This window comes from Passer domesticus, chromosome 3, assembly GCF_036417665.1.
Source record: "Passer domesticus isolate bPasDom1 chromosome 3, bPasDom1.hap1, whole genome shotgun sequence".
Lineage (NCBI taxonomy): Eukaryota > Metazoa > Chordata > Aves > Passeriformes > Passeridae > Passer > Passer domesticus.
In genome coordinates this window covers 58,546,942-58,570,984 of record NC_087476.1, presented here as the reverse complement: position 1 = coordinate 58,570,984, position 24,043 = coordinate 58,546,942, and the positions used below count along the sequence as shown (strand labels likewise).

The 24,043-nt window shown below is 37.1% G+C and overlaps 1 protein-coding gene and 1 long non-coding RNA gene across 3 annotated transcripts in view; one reads left to right on the top strand and one right to left on the bottom strand.

Annotated features, from left to right (window-relative positions):
- ESR1 (estrogen receptor 1) overlaps window positions 1–24,043 on the bottom strand; it is a 163,702-nt gene continuing 139,659 nt past the window's right edge. Inside the window, 5 exon segments of the mRNA XM_064413347.1 lie at window positions 1–887; window positions 890–1,101; window positions 2,705–2,888; window positions 9,191–9,324; window positions 21,089–21,227. Of these exon segments, the coding sequence (XP_064269417.1) occupies window positions 766–887; window positions 890–1,101; window positions 2,705–2,888; window positions 9,191–9,324; window positions 21,089–21,227 (791 nt within the window). The 3' untranslated portion in view covers window positions 1–765.
- The window catches only part of LOC135296689 (uncharacterized), a 43,734-nt gene continuing 40,928 nt past the window's right edge, over window positions 21,238–24,043 (top strand). For both annotated transcript variants that reach the window (XR_010358699.1, XR_010358698.1), the window contains exon 1: window positions 21,238–21,842. This is a non-coding gene — a long non-coding RNA (uncharacterized LOC135296689). The remainder of the gene's footprint in view (window positions 21,843–24,043) is intronic.

The window sequence follows — 24,043 nt, the reverse complement described above, 5'->3', positions numbered from 1 at the left end:
AATAGTGCTGGATTCTGTATGTGTGTGAAGACCAGATGATTTTTGTAACAATCTGGTCTGATTCAAGAGTAATTCTCTATGTTATCACTGTTTGCCATGTTGCCCTGGATTTACACTTTTGGGCAACAAAATTATTTAGCTTTCTAGGATCAGACAAGATAGCATGCATGCAAAGCAATTAATCTAGAGGATATGGTAAGGGTACCTAAACATTTGGTCAGAATGAGGTTGAAAGGGAGTTTTCTGGTGATGCAAGCCAGCGAGGTAAAATACTATAATTCTCATACAGCAGTTCCTTTATACTCTAGGAAGAAAAGAGGCAGGAATCTAACTAGACTACCAAAGCAGTCCCTTGCAGTGCAGCTTCCCTATGGCACACTAAGATGCCAGTCAGCTTTCTCCTCACACTGCCCAAGAAGTCATCCAGAATCTCCACCAAACTGCTTCAAAGTTTCAAGCAAGTAAAGGACTAAGTGAGCTCAGGATTTTGGATGGCTATTAACAAAGACCACCACTCTTGAAGATACCAATATGCATGGGTGCAATGGCCTCTCAATTTATAGTAAAATGAATGTATGCTTCAGATGAGGACTTAATTACCCAAATTACATGCAAAATTAAATTAAAACACTACAAATTTTAAATCAAGTTAGCCAGAAAATCCTTGCTGGCTGTCCATGGCAATGAAATGTCTTCCATTCAGGATAAGCAATCAATTTAGGCAAGCGCTTGACAAACACTCATATGGAAAATGCTGGTGTCTGTTCACTGGAGTGTTTTCAAAGGTGGCACTGCAGATGAAATGAAGCATGAGCTAGGTAGAACACTGCTGGGTTTCTCATACCAATGTATATGCTGACTTCCCTTTATATTGTATTCTGCATATTCTCCTCTTCTTTGCTGTTTACATAAAAAGACTGCAAGGAATGAGATGAAGCTGATGCAGTGGTCAGCTGGCTTCGGTTCTCCTCTTCCATGGGTGCAGCACTCCTGGCTGCTGGGGCGTGCAGTCGGTGAGCGTCCAGCATCTCCAGCAAGAGATCGTAGAGTGGAACTACGTTCTTACACTTCATATTATACAGGTGCTCCATTCCTTTGTTGCTGCGGATTGTGATGAAAAAAGTTACTTTCCAAATATGCTATGGGGCAAGGCTGGGGAAGCTACCAGCTAATAATATTTGCTAGGTTCATAGAAATCCTGTCTTGTACCAAACAACTTAGCAGAGCATTTACTGTACACATCTGCTACAGTTAAGCAGACAGCAGCACCTTCAAAGAATTTTGCAGATTTCTGTAGTCAAGAATGTAGCAGACTGTTATACACCTGGAATTTCCTTAATTGCATAAATTCTTTTTAGAGGGGAAAAAAATGGTTCATTAACACAAGAACAAATAAACTCTATAAAATGACAAAACCATAAAGTGAAAAAACCACATGCACACATCCCTTGACTTTTCCTCAAAGATCTGTGTATCAATTCAGGAGGTAAAATCTCTATGTTTAAGCTTTAGTAGCTATGATGTATTGTTTACTCTAATTTAAATTGCATTAGCTGAAATAATAAAAATCTGTGTAGCAACACCTTCTGTTGTTTCATAATAATAAAATCTACAGCATATCTTTGTAGAAATTTATCCTGTTAACACCTCATCCACTGAGCAGTTACCTTAAGAGGTAATTTGGAAGAATCATTTGCTGCAATTACTAATAGTGCATCGGGCAGCTCGCCTCTGATTAGCAAAAGGCATGGTCCTCTGGACTGGAATTTAGTAGATCTACATTTATCCTTATCCATACAATTCACATAATAATCCTAAATCTCCTTTCTAAATTGATTTGCAATCATGACACTTGTGAGAAGTGGCTGCATAGAAGTGATAGTTTTGTTAAATCTTATAGGAGACTGAAGTTTGCAGAGCTAGACTACTCCTACATTAATATTCTACTCAGTACTTTCCATATACCTGTGTCCAGGACCGGGGTCCTCATCCTGAGAAAAACTTGGACCTCTTAGAACAGGTTCAGAACAAGGCCACAAAGGTGATCTAAGGGCTGGAGCACCTCTCCTATGAGTAAAGCTTAGAGAACTGGAGTTGTTCAGGAGAAGAGAAGGCTCCTTACACAAGCCTTCCAGTAGCTAAAGGGGACCAGAAGAGAGCTGGAGAGGGACTTCTTACAAAGGCATGTAGTGACAGGACAAGGCAAGATGGCTTCAAACAGAAAGAGAGCAGGTCTAGATTAGGCAGTAGGAAGAAATTCTGTATTGAGAATTGTTCAGAAAAATTATGGGTGTCCCATCCCTGGAAGTGTTCAAAGCCAGCTTGGACGGGGCTCTGAGCAACCTGGTCTAAGTGGAAGGCATCCCTGCCCATAACTGGAGGGTTGGAACTAGATCATCTTTAAGTTCCCTTCCAAACCAGACTATTCTGTGATTCTATGGCACATACAAGATTAAAAGCAGATACTTTCTATCAAACTAACAGCATGATCAAACAAAAGGCAAAGACAACTAAAAGGGACAAATGGGGTAAATATTTTCATATGGATTTTTTGGGGTTGTTTTGTTTGTTTGGTTGGTTTTTTTGTAACAGCCCTTCACACAGTTTGCACTCCCACCTGTAAAGGAAAAGTGTGCATGTGCATTTGTGACACCTCTCCTGCATGTGCCCAGTACAGAAGTGCTGACTGTGCGCTTGCTCTCACCTCATGTGTCTGATGTGAGAGAGGATGAGGAGGAGCTGAGCCAGTCGTCTGTGTTGCTGCTGCAGAGAAAGACCTGACTTAGCCATTAAGTGTATCAGAGTATCTGTGATTTTGTCCAGGACACGGTGAATATAATCTTTCTCTTCCAGAGATTTCAAGGTGCTGGAAAGAAAAGTGTACACACCTAGAGTAGGAGGGAGAAAGAAAAGAAACAAACCACAGACAAAAATTACTTTGGTGGACTCACAGTCACCCAAGGTATGCCCTGTGCTGCCTCTTAAGCTGTGTTAAGCCACAGGATCTGACTGTGTGCCAGCTCTCTTGCTTGGTAGCCATGTCACTGCTCTGAATGACCCTGGAGTAAGGATTTGGGCACTGTAGGAAAAGCAGGAGGAGGAAGACAATGCCACTTTCCTACCTGGGTCCCACCAAGGTCTGTACCAGGTGCTGGGTGACACCTGCAGCCCCTACCTGTGGGCTGTGCTCTTCTAGTCACTTGGCTCTGAAACCTTCAGGAGATGCTGTTCCCCTTGAGAGCTCTGCAATACTTACCAACCAACCCAAGCTTTCAGCAGCTTTTGCCATTTCCCCTGCTGTTTAATATTTGATTTTTAGTGATTTTTCTAGTCAATCTAGAACTGAATAATGTTACTACAAAACATGTAAACAAAACCTGGGATTGTTTATGGATGTTTGCCTCAATGAAATACTCCCAACCAAGCAAAAGCCTTGAAAGGTGTGCTCCTTCACCTGCAAAACTGACTCTCCTTTAAAAACTGTGTCCAAATCAGCTTGTGCAAATTTAGCTGTCTTGAATAGCTTGCTGCTGAAAGTGAGCAGCCTGAAGGTTTGGACCAGATAAAATTTTTTCCAGAAGACAAAACACCTTAAACACCCTCTCCAACAGCCCCTCTATATCACCTACAGGAGTCTCTAATCCAGGCATGAGAGCTTTTGCTGCTAGCAAATCTTGGGAGCACGAAGTACATCAGCTTTCTAAATGGGAAAGTCTAAACTATTTTGGGCTGGTTTATCTTGATTTTTTTCTGGACAACAACACACAGCCAATGTGAATCAGGTCACAACAACACTGGGCTGCCAAAAGAGAGCTGTTGCATTCAGCATCAGTTTTAAAATCTTTTGGACTGAACCAATAACTCTAAACAGGTCATAGTGCCATAATCCAGTCCTGAGGCACCAAATACAACCAAACTGGCTGCACCATAGAGTGTTCATCGTCCTTTGTCTATAACAGGCTTGACAAATCCTGTGCTTTGGTCCTTCTGCATCAGCTTACAGATCCAAGAGACCTGGATTTTGTCCTTGGGAAAAAATGGTTTCTGGAATAATTTTGTGTTTTTCTTTTCTTTAAAGCATCATATATAGCAGAATATGGAATGCAGTTATTGCTATTAAGAATAAAAGATATACAGACATACACACACCGACAGACATACATGCTATAGCTTGTCAGATACCTATGGTATAACTTGTTTTTGCTGTTTGCAGCCTTGCTACCACTGGATGTGAAAATACTTTGCTATGCATCTGAGCAGTCACAGAGTTGAGAATTTTTAACATCTTGTCCTACCTCATCTCCTCACACCTTCTGGGTACTTTAAGGACCTGACACCTAGAACTACTGTAACCTACAAATAGTTTTAATGATTTTTTTTTCTACTGTGCTAAAAAGAAATGTAAAGGTGTTTGTGAATGTGAGTGTCTCTGGGAAAGAGTAAGCAAGAAACTGTTTTAAAAAACCACAAGGACAACTCAAACATAGTACAACTTCTTAAAATTATCAGTCAGAGTTCTTAATTTTGGTAATGGGTATTGCTTCAAATTTGACACAAATAGATAGTACAGTGGCCTCTTTTCTCACAAAGCTTTTCATAACTATTATTATTTTTACTGAAATTCACAAACAGGTACTGGTCCTGGGGCTTTTCTTAGCTGAACCTTTCTCAGCTGACTCTGCACCACCGTCAAATATGCCTATTGACAATACAAAGCTTGATAGCTTAGCATGTACCTGTAGAGGCAAGATTCTTAAATATCACTGGCAGAGCACAATCCACTGGAAGGAAATATTAATCTCATAAATGCACAGTGCCTCCAGAGAAGTTTACTTCAGCCACAGGAACCTATTGTGCTCTTGCAGCAACACCCCATAACTTCATATTACTGAAACTAGCAAAATAAAAGAATCTTTTAAAAGGAAATTTTTCTCACCTAGGTCTAGTCTAGAAGCTATTAAAAACTGTAAATCAAAAAAGCACTCCCCAATATCTGTAGAGAATTCAGGCAACTGCCATTCAATAACTGCCAAGGAAAATTATGTTTAGTTTTCCTTTCTACACCCTCACAGTGATTGCTCCTGCCCCGGGGCATTGACCAGTGATTGCCCAAAAAAAATGCTGGCTATCACACACTCATACACATCCAAGCAGAGCTTTCAAATGAGGTTGCAGAAAATTGCCTCAGCAAAGTGAAATTTAACAGTCTCCAAGGCCTTTCCAAGCCTAAATTCAATAGCTACTAGGTTGATTTCCAGCTCTTTCTGTAGGTCAGTGTTGTAAAACCTAACAGAGGCAAGAACAGAGAAAGCACCACCCCACAAGCAAGCAAGGCCTGTTGGTCCATGCCCATAACATGTACCAGAACAGGATCCCTCGGGGGGCTGCAGTGCTGCCATGCCAGCCCTCGGCATACATTGATAGAATTTCATATCTCTCACCACATTTAGTGATATATTTGTTGCATGTTACTGTAGAAGACAATGTCCTCAAAATTTTTTCTGTCACAATAAACCCTAGTTTAAGGTATTCTTTTACATTTACAGTTCAGGCTCACAGAACACCCAAGGCTTTTCTTCTTCCACTGCACCCAATTGCTCTGAAGCTTTAGTAAGACAGGCTGAAGTATGAGGAAATTCATCTCTGTACCATGCATTCCTGGAATCATCCAGCCCACGAAATAAAAAATAAATAAGCACAATTTATCAGGAACTGAAAAACATCAGGAGAAAAGAATAACAAGCAGTCACGTGGAACAATGTATCAGATCTCCTGTATTCATCAAATCAGCCAAATCTTTCCTTCTCTGTGGACTAACAAGCTAACTAATTAGGTAAATCAGCAGCTAAGGCAGATGTTCATGTCTACATCTTCACATCCAAAATGAAACCCTGTTGCTTGGCCACATAGTACCACTCCTCCGATACACTCAAAAGTAAAACATCTGGCATCATGTTGCCCTTTCATGATTCTCGTACCTATTTTCCAATGTTAAGTAACAGCTGAATGTGGTTTTCAAAAACACTACTTTGCTTTTTAGTCAGAAGGTTCATGGCTGCAGCTTTAGAGGGGGACCTTTAGGTTTGTTATTTAGATGGACACAATTACTTCCTTGTTGTTACAGACATGTTGTCACCTTAATATATCAGGAAAACCATAAGCATCTACCTTGGTTTACAAACAAAACCTTCCATCCTTTCTACATGCACTGAGAAAATGTAAAAAAAAAATAAATTATGTTTTGTCCAAAACCACGTGGAAAAGAAGTGTAAAGATATTAAACAGCCTTGCAAGATGTTGCAAAAACAGAAATGTCCAACAAAGGCCATAAACCACAATACTTCATGTGAAGAGACTTCCAGATGTCCAAGGATTTAATAAAGAAATGTTTGTGTACAATCACTGAATTAAATCCACACAAAGATTTAGAATGCAAATGCAGACTGCTTTTAAACACTAGATGTAGCATAATCAGTCCTATTTGTTTAATTAATCCACTTGTTTAAATCATTTTGGGATCAGCTGGTTTAATCACATGCATATGTAATGCAGACGGCATAATAAGCCAAAAATTCACTGTGTGTTTATCTGCTGTTTCTTTAGTGGAAGATTTGTGAATATTTACATATGCACTCACAGAAAGAAATCAGGTTAGGGTAGGTTTGGAGGTCATCTAGTTCATCATCTTGCTCAAATAATGGTAGCTTCAGAGTTAGAACAAGCTGCCCAGAGCTTTATCCAGCTTAATTCTGAGTACTTGCAAGGATTGAGATCCTACCATCTTTCTGGCCAACCTGCTCCAGTGCTAAACCTCTCAGTGGGTAGAGTTTTGTTCTGTTTATCTGATCAGTATCTCCCCTGCTGTGGTTTGTCTGCATTGCAGATTGTCCTTTGGCACCTCTGAGAAGGGTCTGGCCGTGGCTTCTCCATAACCTGTTCATCATCTCCATAACCAGCTGTTCATCAGCTATCTGAGGGCTGCAGTAAAACTCTCCTTCACCTTCTCTTTCCCTGGATGAACCAACTCAGCACACTCAGCCATGTGCTTCAGAGCACATAATGTTTCATATCTGTCCAACACTTTATGAAAGGAGGTTGGCTACATTCCGTGAAGTAAAGCATCTCCAAAAGACATTTTAGAGGATCTATGCCAAACACTCACACAACTCTTACACATACCCCAAATTATGCTACTTGTTTCTGTATTGCAGTATAATGTCTCTTAATTTGCGCATCTTGAGAGTCTGATAGTCAGAAACTTGTATCCACATTCCCACTGTTTAGTTATAAAATTAGTTTGTTGTAGGAATACAAATACTGAAATGTACCTTTGTGCATAAAGATAATGACATTCAATATAGACATACATTCTGTGGCCATACATACATCGAGTTTACAGTGGTCCCGTCTCTCTTATGTGCAGAAGGAAATCTGCCTCTGATTATCACTGACTTCACTTGATATATTTTTTTAAAATTTTTTTTTACAGTTTTTCTTTAGGCAAATCTTGTAACAAAAAAATACCATTAACACAGTGAGATGTGCTTATGAAGGATGGTTGGTGATGTCTGGCAAGGCTTTGTCTGAATAAAATATTTCAGTTTATGAATCAATACTAAATACAACATAGGCACAAAATTTTTCTAGAGCAGTATTTAAATTCTTCATGCTCAAGACATGAACATGTAATTTCTTTTATTCAAGTTTCCAGTTCTATTTTTTCTAATTGAAATTCAAAACTTTTATAAATCAATTACATATTCTAAATTTATTTAAGAAGGTAATTACCTTTGAATATATTAGCTAAAATTCTGGATGAGCATTACTTTCTAGGAAGAATATTTAACTCTAGGAAATATTCTGTTATAATTATCAGGGCAATAAAATGAAAATAAAATGTCAAACAATAATTAAAATTGTCACATCCTGGCAATTAAGGTAAGAACAATAGCCCTTCATTCCTAATGTGCCACTTGATTTCCTCAAATATTACTTTTTGGCAAATGGTTACAACCACAACAAAATCTGAACCACATTCATATCTCATAGAACATATATAAAGCATTTTACATTAGATTGTATAAATACATAATTTTGCTTGAACTTTGAGGAGACACCATCCAAGCTTCCATAAAGAAAAGTGCCTGATCAATAAAGCAACATTTGCTGTGTTTACAGTTAGCCTTTGATGTCAATATCCTAAATTTCTTTTTTCTGCAATTTGGGCAAATGATCTGTTAGACAACTGGATAAAATGGAAACAGAGCCCTCCACATCTGTTTTCTGTGCAGGGTGGTACTGTCCACAAGTTCAAATGCAACAGGAAAAACTTTACAAGTGGGTAAATCCTCAGCACTGGGAAACTATGGCATCTTTAGTTACCAAGTAACAGCTTAGCAGAGAATTGTGTCTAAAATTTTTTACTTTGGTGCCTACATTATTATTTTAGATGTCTATCATTTCCATGAGAATACCACGGGTCTCATTTCTGCATATAAAAACAAATTATCTGGAGGGTTTTTTCTCATTTCAAACAGAAAAGAGTCCTCTGGTGTGCAACAGAAGTTTTCTGTCACAGGCTTCAGGTTAAATTTGTTTGTTTCAATCATCTCATGTAAAATTCAGATCATCTAACCTTACATATTTATATCTGTCTCTGTACTTACACTTTCTATCTAGTCATCTATTTGTGAAGTGTACTTCATCATGGGATTTACAGCCAAAACTATGAAGTAAGTGGAAAATTATTACATCAGTTTTAGGTGCCTATAATTTAATATTGACTAAACCATGATAAACTCAATCACGTTTTTGCCCTTATTTCCTTTTATTTTGCCATTGCCTAAGCACTGCAGTTAAGCATTGCCCTATGTGCTCTTCCAGCTACTTCAGTGTCTTATAAGCAGAGTTTTAAGACCTGCCAACATCTGGTTCAAAGCACCTCTCTGGCCAGTCTCCACATCAGCAGCACACAGTGTGTTGTCTGCTCACTGCATCCATTTCCTGAGTCCCATCTACATCACTGGACGGGTTCGATACTCCCACCCCTGCCTGGTGGTCCTGCCTGCATATGTGTTGAAAACCCATTTCCATTGCTGCTGTCTCAAAATGAAAATGTCATTAAGGACAGCAAGCAGTGTCCAACCACATGCAGAAACTGACAAAATTGACAGCAAAAACCACGACTTACCAGAATTGAGCAGGATGATGGACTTAAGGCATACAAATTCCTCCCCTTGAATGTTCATCATGCGAAACCGAGCAGCAGTAGCCAGCAGCATATCAAAGATTTCCACAAAGCCCTCTACACATTTCCCTTGATTCCTGTGTGAATACCATCAATGGAGAGACATTCAGTTTGAAGCTGTTGGTACCATGCGTTTTTCATCCCCTTGGACCAATACTTTCCAATTTGTTTTCATCAGCTCATGAGCAAGTATGTGACTTCCTACTGTGTGCACATTTGATATATGTGTGATTACAAAAGCACTGTTCTCAGTGTTCCAAGTAAAATAAATAAACTGTTAAGTAACATATTTCCAAAAAAAATCAGTTTCAGGAACTCATCACATTACTGTGGTGGAACATTTTTAAATTGACTCAACCAAATTCTTATACTGAGGAAAAGGTTTGTTCAAAACTACACTTTGATTTGTGTGTATGTGTTCTGCTTTTGTTACTTTGCTTCCTCTTTCCTTTCTTTTTTTTCTCTTTAACTGAAATGGTCCCAAATCTTTACATTTCTCCATCCCTAAATATTTGCACTTGTTTCTAGCTGCCCGAGCAACATTTAATGTTCCAACACACTTCTCTTGATGTTCAATGACAACATAATCCCTCCATAAAGAACAAGCTCATTCATCAAGAAGGACCTAGGAGGCCCAAATCATGTCTGTATGACTGATTAAAACTATCAGTTTACTCCACATATCGAGTAACTTTCTACATTGCAGCATTAAACAAAGCTGAGGTTTGGAACATCTCAAAATCTCAAAGTGTTCATTAGTAATGGCAATTAACCATCTCCTTCTGCTCAGAGTACAAGGCATTCCCACTCACTAATTTTCATCTTGCCCACTCAACCTGCAGCTGAAGAATTAATGCAGATTGGAATTATTTTTTGTGAAAATTTAGTCTGCAGACCTTTTGGTCATTTCCATTGCTACCTTTTACAAGAACTACCTACTTTTACTTCTATTTGGCCTTCCTGAGTGAAATTTTAATATCTAAGACTTAATGAGTGATCCGATCTGCTGTTTAGAAATATAATACTTTTTAGATATGCCTTTCATCAACAAAATTAGGAAGACCACTGCTACAGGAAAATGCAAAAGAAATTTTGAGCATGTCCTAATTTCTTTGTCACAAGAAACCTACCAGCATAGAGACATCTGCCTCAAGTCTTAATGCAGATGTGCTGTTGAGAACCTGTAGCTGATGTCTGAACCCACACCAGACCCCCAGACAAATTAATCTTCTGATTGCAGACTGAGAAACCTCTTTGCACTCTCCGAGGCATCAGGACAAGTTTCAGTACTTCTGATGCAATATATTTGCCCACAACTATAGAAGGATTCATTTCCTCTCTATAGAGTTTAGCACAGAGGACTAGAATCCTTTAATAGTTTTGCATAAACTTAAATAATGCCCCAAAAACAGTTTGTTTAAGAATTTAGTACTTCAGGATTTTGCAGAAAGGAAAAGCTTCTGTGGATGAAAAAAATGACCCGTATGTAAAAAAAAACATCTTCATGTCTGACTGAGATATTTGTTTGGTTCCTAGAATCCACAAAATTATTGCAGCTAGCATTCAAAGAATTTCAAAATATTACACAGTCTAAACAAATTGCAAAATTTGCATGTCTACCATCAGAGGAAAAAAAAGAAACGGGAAGTTATTTGTAAAATCAGACTATTCAACATGCCTTACGGTGCCTCCTGAGACAAACATTTTGATAGCAAGTAAGAATTATTCCCAACCTCCTACAAAAATAGTTCAAAAGACTGTAGTTTACAAAATCAATATTCCAATCATGATTCTGTTGCTGACAAGTACAATCTCTGGACAAAAACCCATAATCCAGCAACACATAGTCCATGTGCCTAAACCAATATGCGTGCCACTTTCCCATCAACTGAACTCATATGAGAGAGGATTCATAAAAATTATGTAAATTTAAGATATTTTAAATAGTTTCTAATCTCTTTTGATTTGCTATCTGCTGTGTGTGTGTGAAAGACCAGGCTACCTGACAAGCAAAAAGAAAAAAAGGTATCTCTGTGGGTAATGTACTTTAGGTGAGGTTATATACCCAGCTTTAGGTACTCATGTGTGCAAGGAATTACTTAGAAATTGCTGCTTTATTTTCAGAGGTAGGAAGCAAATCCAGCTCTACTGACATCAATGGGAACTGCGGGAACTAAGTATCTTTGCTATACAGAGTTCTATTACTTTTTTATTATTATTTAGGCTACAACAATTATTTTCTTTGTCAACCCACAAGAACCTATCTGAAACTGGAATCTCCAGTTCTCCTGAACTGCCTCCTAACTCTCTAACATAAGGTCATAATACAATCACTTCTTCACAGTTACGTGTTCAGTTGATAGGGAGGCCTACCTGGGAAGCCTAGAGATCTTTCCTGAAGGACAAATTAGCAATAGATTTAACAATTATCTTTATCCTACCATCTTGCTGTTGTCTTTGTGTACTCTCATCTTACTGAAGAGAAGACAACAAAACCTTGTTCACTGCACAGCATCACAGTGTATTCTCAGAAGAATCCTATAAATTTGGCTATTGGGGAATGTTTAGGAAAGTTAAATAATTTGAATTAAAGGTCTTAAGTGACTGCATAAAAGTACTATGTGTATTAACTTTAGCAGATCTATAAAATCACAACACCATCCAGGCCAGAGGGCGATTCAGAATGACTTTAGTCCAGCCTCCCGACCAAAGTGGGGTCAGATCACTCAAGGCTTTATGCAATGCTGATCTTGAAAATCTCCAAGGATGGAGACTGCACAGCCTCTCTCAGTTTAATTATTTTCATCATCATGCTTTTTTTCCTCCCCTATATACAGCCAAAACCTCCTCTCCTTCAATTTATTACTCCCATTTCTCAATCTCTCATCAGGCATTTTAATAAAGAGCCTTGATAACCTCCTTGTAGACTGTAGGTTATGCAGACTTAAAAGCCCTTTCTCCTCCAGGCAGAACAAATCCACTTCTTCCAGCCACAAGGCATAGGGTCTGGGCTCGGTGGCTCTCCACTATGTCTACTGGAGTTTATTAATATATTTCCTGTAATAACTGGTTATGGTATTCCAGATAATGAGTGCAATATAAAAGAAGGATAATGGCTTCCCTCCTTCTAATGCCTATGCTACCATTGATAGTGGTATCAGTAACCAGGGCCATTCCACTGTATGTAGAAATAAGAAGTCTTGGGAAAAACCTAGATAGCAGGAATGCATTTAACACAAGCACAGGATCAAGTAAAAATTAATAATGAAGGGTGCCTGAGTGAAGGGAACAGGGACTAAAACACTTAATGGATGTTCTTATCAAAATTTTCATTAAAGAGAAATGCTAAAGACAGATGCACCATCAAAACAAAGTCTCACTGTGTTTGTTATTGCTCTGTCTTCTTTTACCATGGTACTTCTTTTGATGAAAAGGGACTGCCTTTTCATCAAAAGGAACAGATGGGATGCACAAGGCTAGGATAGGGAATATCAGCTTCAAAAGTGGACTTAGTAACTTGGTGATGAAGCCTCTAAACAAGGCTTGGATGTGTTCCTAAGCCTAAAAGTAGGTTAGGAATAGGGGAGAGAAAAGCTGCAAGGATAACACTCACATCCCCAGTTAGAAAGGAGGCCATTCACAGACTTAACTCAAATACCCATGCTCTGACACAGGAGGAGAACAGTAAGTCTGTATACAGACTTCCAAACAAGAGATGATCTTTATAAACATTAATGTATTCCATATAAACTAGTTCTATTAATAGACATTGCTAGAAGCTTTCTACTCCTATGTGAAGCAATACACTAAAATGGCTTAAGGAAGTGTGATGTCAGGAAAGCTCCATCTGCAAGGATCTAAGACCAAATCAAGAACATCTACTTGGATGCCTTAAATACTGCCAGACAGGCATTATAGGGATACTTAATTAACAGAGGATTCCATGTTTTCTCAATGGTGTGCTTTTTCAGTAATTAAAAGATGAGAAAATTGTTATCAGCAGAGAAATTTTACTTCAGACCATCCTGAATTTAATCAGCAATACCAAGGGATTGTGGAAAAGGTTAGGGGAAAGGTAAGCAGCAAAAAAAAAAAAAAAAAAAATCTGAAAGAAATTAACCCCAAAGCTCTAGAACAAAACAGCAATCTGAAAAGAACAGGAGTTAACGAAAAAAGCAGAAACTACCAAGTGTAAAGTAAATCACAGTGTCAGATAGGAATCCTGCTGATAAAGAGAAATGCTTATTGTTCTGTCAGTATCCAGGAGGTTAGGTATTATTTTGCTTTGGAAAAAAAAAGTTGTTTTGATCACAGCAATCTAGCTTGCACCTTCACACAAATCAACCAATAAGTGGTAGGTGGTCATGAAGGTGTGAGCTACAGAAAGGGACAAATTAATTATCTGCAGGGCTTGTTCTACAGTTCCGTTTTGTTGTTTTCCATGTGGTTTTTGGTTTGGAGATTAGGGGATTTTTTAATTGACTTGTTCATAAGCCTTCAGAGTTAGCAACATCTTTTGCTTATGCCATTTCTCCCTGAATACTGGCTTTCAATTAACACACTCTGGGGAACTTCACAGACTACAGTCAATGGCTGGTATTACAGCCTGCTCTTCCAGAGTGTACTGTCAAGAGCCCATTGTTTCTTATTCAATATAAGCTTAAGAACAAAGATTTGGGTCAATTGCTAGCTAAAACATATTCAAAATTTATAAAATTAGTCCAAGATTTAAAAGTCATCTTTGAAAAATATTTGCAATAAATATGAAATAGCACATTTATCAATTAAAATAAGAAACAAATATCTGTTTTGAAGTTATTTTCACCTAGAGTTAGTCACAGGTTACCAGAGATGCTGATATTGCATGAATTGTCTGGAAATAATCTAGTTCAGTGGCCCTGCTCAGGCCTATATATTGTTGGGTTTTCAGTATCTCCAAGGACTGAGACTCCAAACCCTCTTGTCCTGTCACAGAGAAGAATCTTCCACTGCCTTCTTTACTTCCCCTCTCCATCAGATATTTATCAGACCTGAGTCTTCTCAGATTCTCCTTGTATGAGAGTTGTTCCAGTCCAGTATGTACATGTCTGTCTTGTGTAGGGTAGCTCAGAACTGGACACAGCACTCCAGATTTGCCAAAGCACGTCTGAGCAGTGAGAGAGCACCACCTGCCTCTAGATGCTGCTAGAGCTTTTCCTAAGGCACTTGGGGAGGGCAGTCTGCTGGCTCAGAGGGCACCCAGTTGCACTGAATTCTCAGAAAGTTTATGGAGTTTCCCTCACCATGGTGTCCTGGGGGCAATTCTGCATTTATGTGCATGCACATACTTAGAGAGGTTTCCTACTAACATGTTTTGTTATTATGTCTTTCCTGTCCACATCATCCTGGATTAAAGCTCCCCCACCAGGTCGGCCAGTCTGTGGAAATTATTATTTTTCCCCACCTTATGGTATGGATTTCATCTCTTCCTAGACATTCTTGATCCTCACAGCAGGTTCCACGATAAGAAAGTGAAATCCATGTGGTTGATACCAACTCTGCAACCAGTTGCTGCCCTGCAGGATCTGCCCATTCTGCCTCAAGCCCTTTCCCCTCAGCAGCCCCCATGGATGGGACCACCTGGGCTCCCACATACTTGACCTTGCCCTCAGGGCCAGGTGGCCAACCAAGGGTCTTTCCTGACTACATGACCGGAGGATCATCCAGCTAGGCAAACAGGGTAAGAGTAGTGCTCTGCACATTTGAGCAGTGGTTAATCAGCTCTGAAACACAGAGACAATTAGCTACTAGGTACCTTTAAAAGATTTTTCTATTTGTAAAACATAATGTGAAACGGATCTACAACTATGCCAGGTAGGAAAAGATCCCAAAAATACTGCTATGATAGTTCTAAGAAAACTAATTATTCTTTGGTCACATTTAAGACATTTAGATTGGAAAATTATTATGAAGGCTCTCCATTTGGGAATAATAAAGATAAAATAATTGGCCAAAGAAAAGTTATTCTGATTTACAGGAGGGCCTTTTTCAGTTTAGTTTATATTCTGAGTCACCATAAAGCCAAAAAACATTTCAAAATTCTCTCCATATCAGAAATGCAAAGAAAGTTTGATTTTGGAATTAACATCATCACAGTACAATGTGACCTAGAACTGGGGCCTGAGCTTCCAAGGTCAGGGTTACTACATGAACAAGTAATCTCATAATTTGTGTAGGGACTATCTTGAATCCAGAATTATTTCATTTTCTTTGAAAACTTCTTTTCTGTGCCTACAAATCCCCAAGGGAATCTACCAGCTGAAAACTGTGAAGATGTGGATATCATAATTAGAGGGGGCTTTCTTTATTTATCTTTTTTTAAGAATTTATCACTTTTAGCATTACCCAGCACTTCTCCAGACTCTGGAAAATTATCCTTCTTTTACATTTAAGTTGTTTGAGTTACAGAATTGGGTAGTCTTTGAATTTTGCCCAAAAAAGACAGTAAAAACTGACTCACAATAAAGAGAGAGTAATTTTTCATTCTTTTAAGTTTTATCATTCTGTCTCTTGTAATAATATGGATTTTTTTTCATTCTACAGGGTCTAAAGTATATACACCTCAATATTCAATTCATCTCAAAATTCAACCATTCAGTGAAAGATGAAAGAGAAATTTAATTATTTCAAGAGATTCCTTAACTTTCTACAAGTTAATCCATTCATCTCTATTGAGCATGTAACTTAATGACAAGATGATTTTTTGAGCTTGGTTTTCTGGATGGAATCTATTGTTGTTAATGATGTGATGAAAAGTAAATGTACAATTGCTTTTCAAATCTATTTGAAGGGCAAATTAGGCTATACTTTCCTTTTGACATAAAGGAAAGTATAGCCTAATTTGCTATACTTTTCCCTTTTGAAATAAATACAAGCAGAAAGTCACTAAGGAAGCATTCTGAATCAACCACTTGGGATCACTTTGCTTCAATTTTTCTAACAAATCAATGGTAATTAATGCATCCACAATTTCACATGAAATGTCATGCATTTACTCAAGTGACAGACAAGTGTGGTGTCCTCAGACATTTGGAGCATTTTACAAGTTGAGGGACTAGAAAAACTTACTCAGATTTCATCTTGATGCTCTTCTAGTGTATCTAATTTTACATCTATCAAAATATCTGCATGAAGAACTTAAAAGATTCTTTTCAGATATAGTGAGAAAAGGTCAAAAAAATAGTAAAAAGCAGTAAATGAAAGCAGCAAATTGATCAGCTACCCTCTCACACAGTGAGTGCTGTAAGACTTTTAGCTATTTGTATTAGTTGTGGTTTAAAGAGATCCAGAGTCTCCTGCTATTGCTTAATACAAAAGTCATTAAAAGTCAATTAAAAAATTATTCTATTTAGAGAGAATTAAAAATCTTCATCAAGCACTGGAAGTTGAAGTAAGTTTCCAAATTAAAATTAACTCTGAAAAGCAGATTAGCTTTCTCCATAAAAAAAACCAAAAACCTGATAGAAACACCAAAATGCTGACTACATTGAACTGAAATTTTATAAGTCCTCAAACAGATTTTTTTTGCTGTGAGAGACCATGATAAGAAAATAACAGTAGAAAATAACATGAAGATAGCCATACTCTTTCATATGAAAGGTATATTTAGCTGTGGGCTAATCACACAGGTATTTGGATCTGCTGGTTTCAAATGACTACTTCAAGTGCTGGGCTGGAAGAGATAATAACTTGTGGATTACCACACATCCTTTCAATGTGCTCATGACTTTATACAACTTCTATCATCTTTACTTTGTTCCCATTCTTCTAATGAGTATCACAGGCAGAGAAATCAGTCCATTTAGTTAGTCTTTGTAGCAAAGTTCATATCTCTATTTAATTGTCTGTGCAACACCTCTGGGTACCTCTCCTATTCTTTCAATATTACTGTCAAGATAAAGAAAATCAGAAAGGCACAGTTTTCTTAGCACAGATGAAGCACAGAATTAAACAGAGGGATGGCAATTATCTGTATTACTTCTATTTCCTGTTGTAAACATTCTCGGGGGGAAGGAAAGCTGCAGTCTCTGACTACTGCAAGCAAAGAACTGCTGGTTCTATAGAACTAATTGCTGATAACAGTGAGATAGAAAGATCAACTCAGAATGCTGCTTAGGAAGATAAGAATTATTATTCTCCCATATACATTCCATCACACTTGTCTACATAAAATTTGGAACTTGTTTAATACTTTTTGGAAATTCGAAAATATGTCCGTCATCTACTTGCTTTTTAATTTCTTAAAGGACTTCAGTGTATTTGTGGCTTCCTCTTATAAAATGCACAGTGACTATCATGGCGTAATTTTCATTCAACTTCAGCCAATTCTCTTCTTTAGATGGCAACCCATCAGCTCCTTTACTGTGGTCACCAGGCTTCCTTTTTAAAATGCAACACTGCATTTGCCATTTTGCTGAAACTGAGAATGTTTCAAGTGAGATTCAGCAATCCAGCTATTTCTATCATGAGTGTCTTTATAATTATGTTTCAAGCCTCTGAGTAACCTGGGATCAGCGTGATACCTGAATGCACAAATCCTTTTTCATTGAAGTAAAATATGACTTTCTTATTCTTGAAGAAACATTGCATTTTCTTCAAAATTATAAACAGTCTACTGTCAGGCCTGACAAATTTCAACCCTGGTCTAATGACATTTTTAAAGCCTAGTTTCTTGGGAACCCTCCAGACAGGAAACATCTGGTTTGTCCTACTAAAAACCTAAGCCTTTAAACTTCTAAATTTGCCTTATACAATATACTAATTTTCAAAAACAAAATATAAAAGTCTTGAATTTATTTGATTTTACTAAGTACTGTACAATAATTGCAAGTACTGTGAGTGTGCCATTCTATTTCCTGATTAAGTCTGTTTTTCTAATCTATAATTATTGTTATTTGAGCATTTTAATAGCAGCAGTTGTACACTCTAAAAATCTACTAGTCCTATGTAACTGGAGACTGTTAAAATTCCTGATTTTGAACCAAGACTCAAGTGTTTGGGTAATGCATTAACAGAATAAGAAAGGGTACATTACCTCACAAAATACACTGCCTAATTACAATGCAGACTGGGAAAAAAAAGAGATAATGTGATTATATTCATCCATACAGAAGACAGCAGTCTACACATACTGTCAACTTAATTGTGTAATTATTTTCTTACAGGCAAAGAAAAATTTTAAAAAGCAACATAGAATTATTTGCTAAGGTCTGCTTTACAGGTTTTTTCATGAAGTCTTTCAAGTGTGAATTGTCGCAAAGGAAAGTTAAAGAAGTATTTATTTTAAAATGTAGCTGGCTGACTTGCATAGAATTAGAAAAGACAGTTTCCAAAAGATCTTCAGAGACAAGACAAGCATATGTGTAACATGACCCAAGTAGGAGGAGTGAGTTGGGAGAAGAAAGATCACATTTTTTCAAAAAACAGCAAAGGTTGCAAGGTTATTTTTGTGATATTTCAGATAGATGTTAACAAGACAGGACTGTATATATCTAGCGAAAGGGCAAGAAAAATTGTATAATAAAATTTGGTGTGACCTAAGCTTTAGGAACAGATGTATACAAACGACTACCTATATCAAAGATCCTTGACAGAAAGAATCTGTTAGAATCACGATAAGCTTGAATGCTCAAATGAAAAGGTACTCAAATCAGAGAGGATCTCTGCAACGGAATGATCACAGAGATGTCGAGGAACACACAAAGAGTGGTAAAGCTCTGTATTAACAACACAGAGTTTTCACTAAATATAGTGTTGGATGGAACTCTGAGCAATGTGGTTTAGTAAAAGGTGTCCCTGCCCATGGAAGGGGGTTGGAACTAGTGATCTTTAAGGTCCCTTCCAACCCAAACCATTTCATGGTTCTATGAATACTTGATGCAGTGGAAGGACTTCATTGAGTGAAACAGACTTTGAACCAGTGTCTGTCCTGCCCTCTCAAACCTGAAAAACAACAGAGTTTTGCTCTATAACATTTTCAAAAGCCAATTTTCCCAGATCAAATTAACACATCAAAATATTGTTAGCACTAATTAACAAGTAAATTAAGAGTTATTTAACTGATTAGCATATTAGTGCTTCCCAGAGTCAATTAATTTATTATTTTACTTTCTGCAAATATCCCTACTAAATGGAGTAAGGCAAATATATGATGACTTAGAGGCATGTTTCTTATTATTTGAAAATTAGAAGATGTAATAGATCTACATTTTTACAGTCTTAATTAAAACTTAGAAAACAAAAAGCCCTGAAGTAATATGTGGTTCTAGTTGGATGCAATGGTTTTCTTTAATCCAGTTGACTTAAAAGTGTGTAAATCAACTGCTCAAACTCCATTTTACTGAGAGCATTACGTTCAGAAAGACCAAGATTTAAAAATTATTTTTAAATTGTTGCAGCTTTTTATGAAGGCTATACTTACATTTAGACAAGCAGATATTTTCTGTACCTAAAATGAGGATGTATTTTATACATATCTAGTTCCACAGCTCACAGATCATTGTGCTTACACAAGTGGAATAGGTTTTCCTAAGGCAATAAACATTTCTCTATTACTGGGAATATTATGTTTTATCCTGTTTGGTATTATCATTTGTATTTTACTAAAATGCTAAAAGTAAGTCCTGGGGGGTGTGTGCAAATAGAGGGCAGGGAATCAAAGGATTAACACTGCATGAGTGCAACCATGGAAACTCAGTACCCCACAGTCACCAGTGCAAGTTGATCATAGGAAATTTTTCTGCAAATGAGAATTTTGATTAAATTACTCAGCTGGTGGCTGCAGTAGCTGAGGGCACTGCCCTTGACATTCTGTTGCCACCCCTCTGCCCTGGCAGCTATGTGATGAGGTCAGGAGCTTGCCCAGTTCTTAGCTGCCTCGCTATATACTCCATCTCACTGTGGCTCTTCTGCCACTTCCAGTTTGGACCAAGATGCCAAAGTCTGCCCTGAAGTGACCTCTGTGCACAGCAGCTCTCCCCTGCCAGCTCTGCTATGTGTCTACAACTAGGAGGACCACCAGTAGCTAAGATTAATCTATCCTAAGAAATTTTGTCTGAAAATTTAATTGAAATATTTCACATGACTAGGAAAAGAGAGTTTGAGCTTACATTAAGATAGTAGAAAATGTATTTTAAATTATCAGTCTTCCTGCTTTTAACATGAAGACTACCAGCTAAAATCTAGGATATGGTCATACAGCACAGATCCATATTTTTTCTCTCAGAAATACTTAGCATATTAGCAAGACTGTCTAAAAAAAAAGCTTAGTGAAGAGAGCTGTTTGTCAATGTGTTTGTCATATTTGTCTCCCGTTTTCACTAGGAAAAAAAAACCCCCAAACTTAATATATTCTCTATAAATAAATAAAACTGCACTTCAGATTCTATGAGGATTTTTTTTCCAAAATTTTGTCTGGCTGCTTGGATAAATTAATTCTAACTGAGAAAACCGAGGAGGATTTTAAATAAACAAAAAAACCTATCCGAATTAAATGAATAGTGTTCAGTTTTTAATTTAAATTACTTCTGCAACAAACAGTACAGATTATAAGATAAATTTACTGCTACCTTTGAAAGAAAGTACTTCAAGCAGCAGATGAATGTCAGGTCTGTTATTTGTCTAATAAATGAGCAGTGTCACGTTCCTGAACATTCGTTTTCCAGTCTCACCTACCATAAGCCTGCTTGACATATGATGTACAGTCAAATTGTAGTACTGGTGAGATGATACCATGCTAAAAATTAATCTGATTGTAGCAGAAATAAATTAACTTAAACAATTCACAGCAACGTGCAGACTGACCTGTCCAGTAACAGGTTAGGTGCAAACGAAAGTTTTCCTGGGTGTTCCATGGAGCGCCAGACTAAGCCGATCATCAGTATTTCTAACCAGGCACATTCCAGTAGATGGACCTGATCATGGAGTGTTAAATCCACAAATCCTGAAAGAGTAAACAGGAGACAGTAAAAACACTCCAGTTTTGTAAGTGGAATAACATTATTCAGAAAATTAAGTTAAAAAGTGCTTTAGAGCTGGATAACCAAAAAGAGTAATAAAACAGACATTTGTTATCTTCATTTTTTGGGCTGAGTTTTGTCCACCAGGGCTCCCAGTGTCAGTCAGAACAGTCAGAACTTTCTAGCCTACTGTTTTTGTGCTGGCTGTACTCTTCCCAAAAATCGGGAGAAGAGCATGGACATCATCTCCATCCTCACACCTATTGCCAGGGGCATGGGAATCCAGGTGCACGCTGCAGAAAGGGGCATCTGTCTGCTCCAGCACCACGCTGCCTGGGGCATGAGGCAAAATGGAAAAATATCTGCTATAAAATGAAGGGACAGCTCTAATCAACTAACCCCAGACCAGTTCTCTTGGTGGAATGCTGTTTTACAGACTCATGGAAAATTCACTGTGCTGGAAGTGTGAAATGTGTGGAAGAGAGACCAACAGAGCATTTCAAATGCTCACTATGGAGCAAATGCTGATACTTGTGCAATCAGAATTCACCAATGAAACACCTGTGTATATTCCTACTGGACTATAGAACATGGAGGAAGTAAGTACTTTGTATTTAAACACTTTTTAGAGACAATAAATGTAAAATAAGAGATGGTTTATAACAATACTACAAAAAAATGAAATAGAAGAAATAATGGTGACCATGTAACCATAATCGCAGTGGTCCTCTCTGTGTTCATTTCATGCCAGAGATTGAATTATTGTCTGCTTTGAATTCTCACTTTTCATGAATGTTGTTTTCAATCCAGAAATATAACTGAAGTGGAGATTGCATAATACAATTTATTAGATCTTGTGTAAGTTATTCCTTGAAATTAGAATGAACTTCCTAAAATAAAATGTGCAGAACTTGCCTTAAAATATATTTTATTTATCTTTTACTCAGTGTTACAAGTGAAATACATTATTGAAACTGGCCATAATTTTTTGGGGTAATTGTAATAATTTATACTAATCTTCAGAATACAGAATACATGGTAAACTACCTTACCAGCCCAAAATAGCAGGGTTTTTCCTTCTGTGTTGTGTCTTCCCTGAAGGCATATACTGAGTCATTTTTGAGGAATATACCTGACATAGACTTGAATATTATCTTGAGAAAAAGAAAAAAGGCACATATTTTAAAAGCCAAATGATGTGCCAAGAAATATGCTTTTCAAATAAGAGAGAGGCAGAGAACAAATAAAATGCAGTTCACAATAACTTAGAAAATACTGTTACATCTGGTAAAACAGTTGTTCATATATTTAATGAAAATATCTGAGAGCCGATCAATCTATTGGTAAGAAATCATTCAATAGAAGGAAACAGCTTTGACACGTTTGAAATAAAACCCACCTAAAATAAACCATTAGAAGTCAATTTAGGCAGTTGCAGTACCTGCTGTTTTTATGGGTGTGGTAACAATAGAGGAAATAAATAATTGCTTTTTCCTGTATTTTTCCTTTATTAGCAAGTCCAAAATTTATTTCCAGACTTCAAAGACTGATGAAATGACACTTGACTGAGTCACCAAGCAGCTTGAACAATAAAGCTGAAACTTAAAAGAGCAACATTCTTAACTACAAAGCATTGGTTACAGCACTCAGTCACAAAACTGGCAGAAAGAAAATGTCTATATGAAGAACAAATAATAAACACCAGGTTTCCTATTAAGTATTGCCTTAAAATGACAATACATAATAATTGCCTTAATGGCTTTTTAGGAGACATTTTAAATTTATTATCTTGTTGTTGATAAAACTAGCTAGTTGGTTTATTTGGTAAAACTGAATGTCCTGCCCAGAGAAGCTATGGATGAAACACAGCTTTCTTTGATGAAACAAAGTTCTGTAAGATAACTAATACTGTAAAACCATGAAATACTTTCATTTCACTGAATGAAATACTTTCATTTCACTGAATGAAAATATTTTAGATTTCATATTTCAGTATGGTAAAAGGGTGTGAAGTATTTCTAAAGGAAGGACATACAGTTTACTTCTTTACCATAGACAATTTTTATGGAAAAAACAGAAGTCATAGTTCAGATGTCCTGTTGGCATTTGGTAAACATCTAATGAAGACAATGAACTTCATAAAAAGTCTCTGAGAGAGAGCATAAGAAAGTTGAATTATCTTGTTGTTATCTGAATCTGTTAACCATCCTGCAAGTGGGATGAGAAATCTGAATGGCAGAGAAAGATTAAAATTAATACAGCATTGAAAAATATGCCCTCTGGTGAGGAGTCAGAGGAATTTAATTCCTGTTTGTGAAGCTAAATAGTCTAGAGGGGTTGAAGGACTGCAATGGATAAAGATCCAAACAAAAAGAGAATAGCATTAAGAAGGTAATGGCATAACAAAGAGAAGGCCATGCTGGCAGCTAGACTGGCTTCAAGTCAGACTGCAAATCAAGGGGCATTGTTAACAACAAAAGTAGTTATTACCTAAGCATCACATTAAAGTTCCTTGAATTTGCTCTAATTTGAAACTTTAATCAAGATCTAATAATTCTTTTAAGACATACTCTTGTTCAAGAAAGTTAATTCAGAATAATCTAACAGATGTTTAAATTAAATTATGAATAAATCATTAGTCAGTTCATCACATAGAGCATGTTGCACTTTAGTGTTGCTGAAATTATGTGTAAATGTGAACATAATTCTCAAATTTCACTACTCTTTTAATGCTGGAAAGTTTTGAAAATTATTCAGACAGTATTTTTTAATTCTAAATTTTTGATTACTGTGCTTTAAG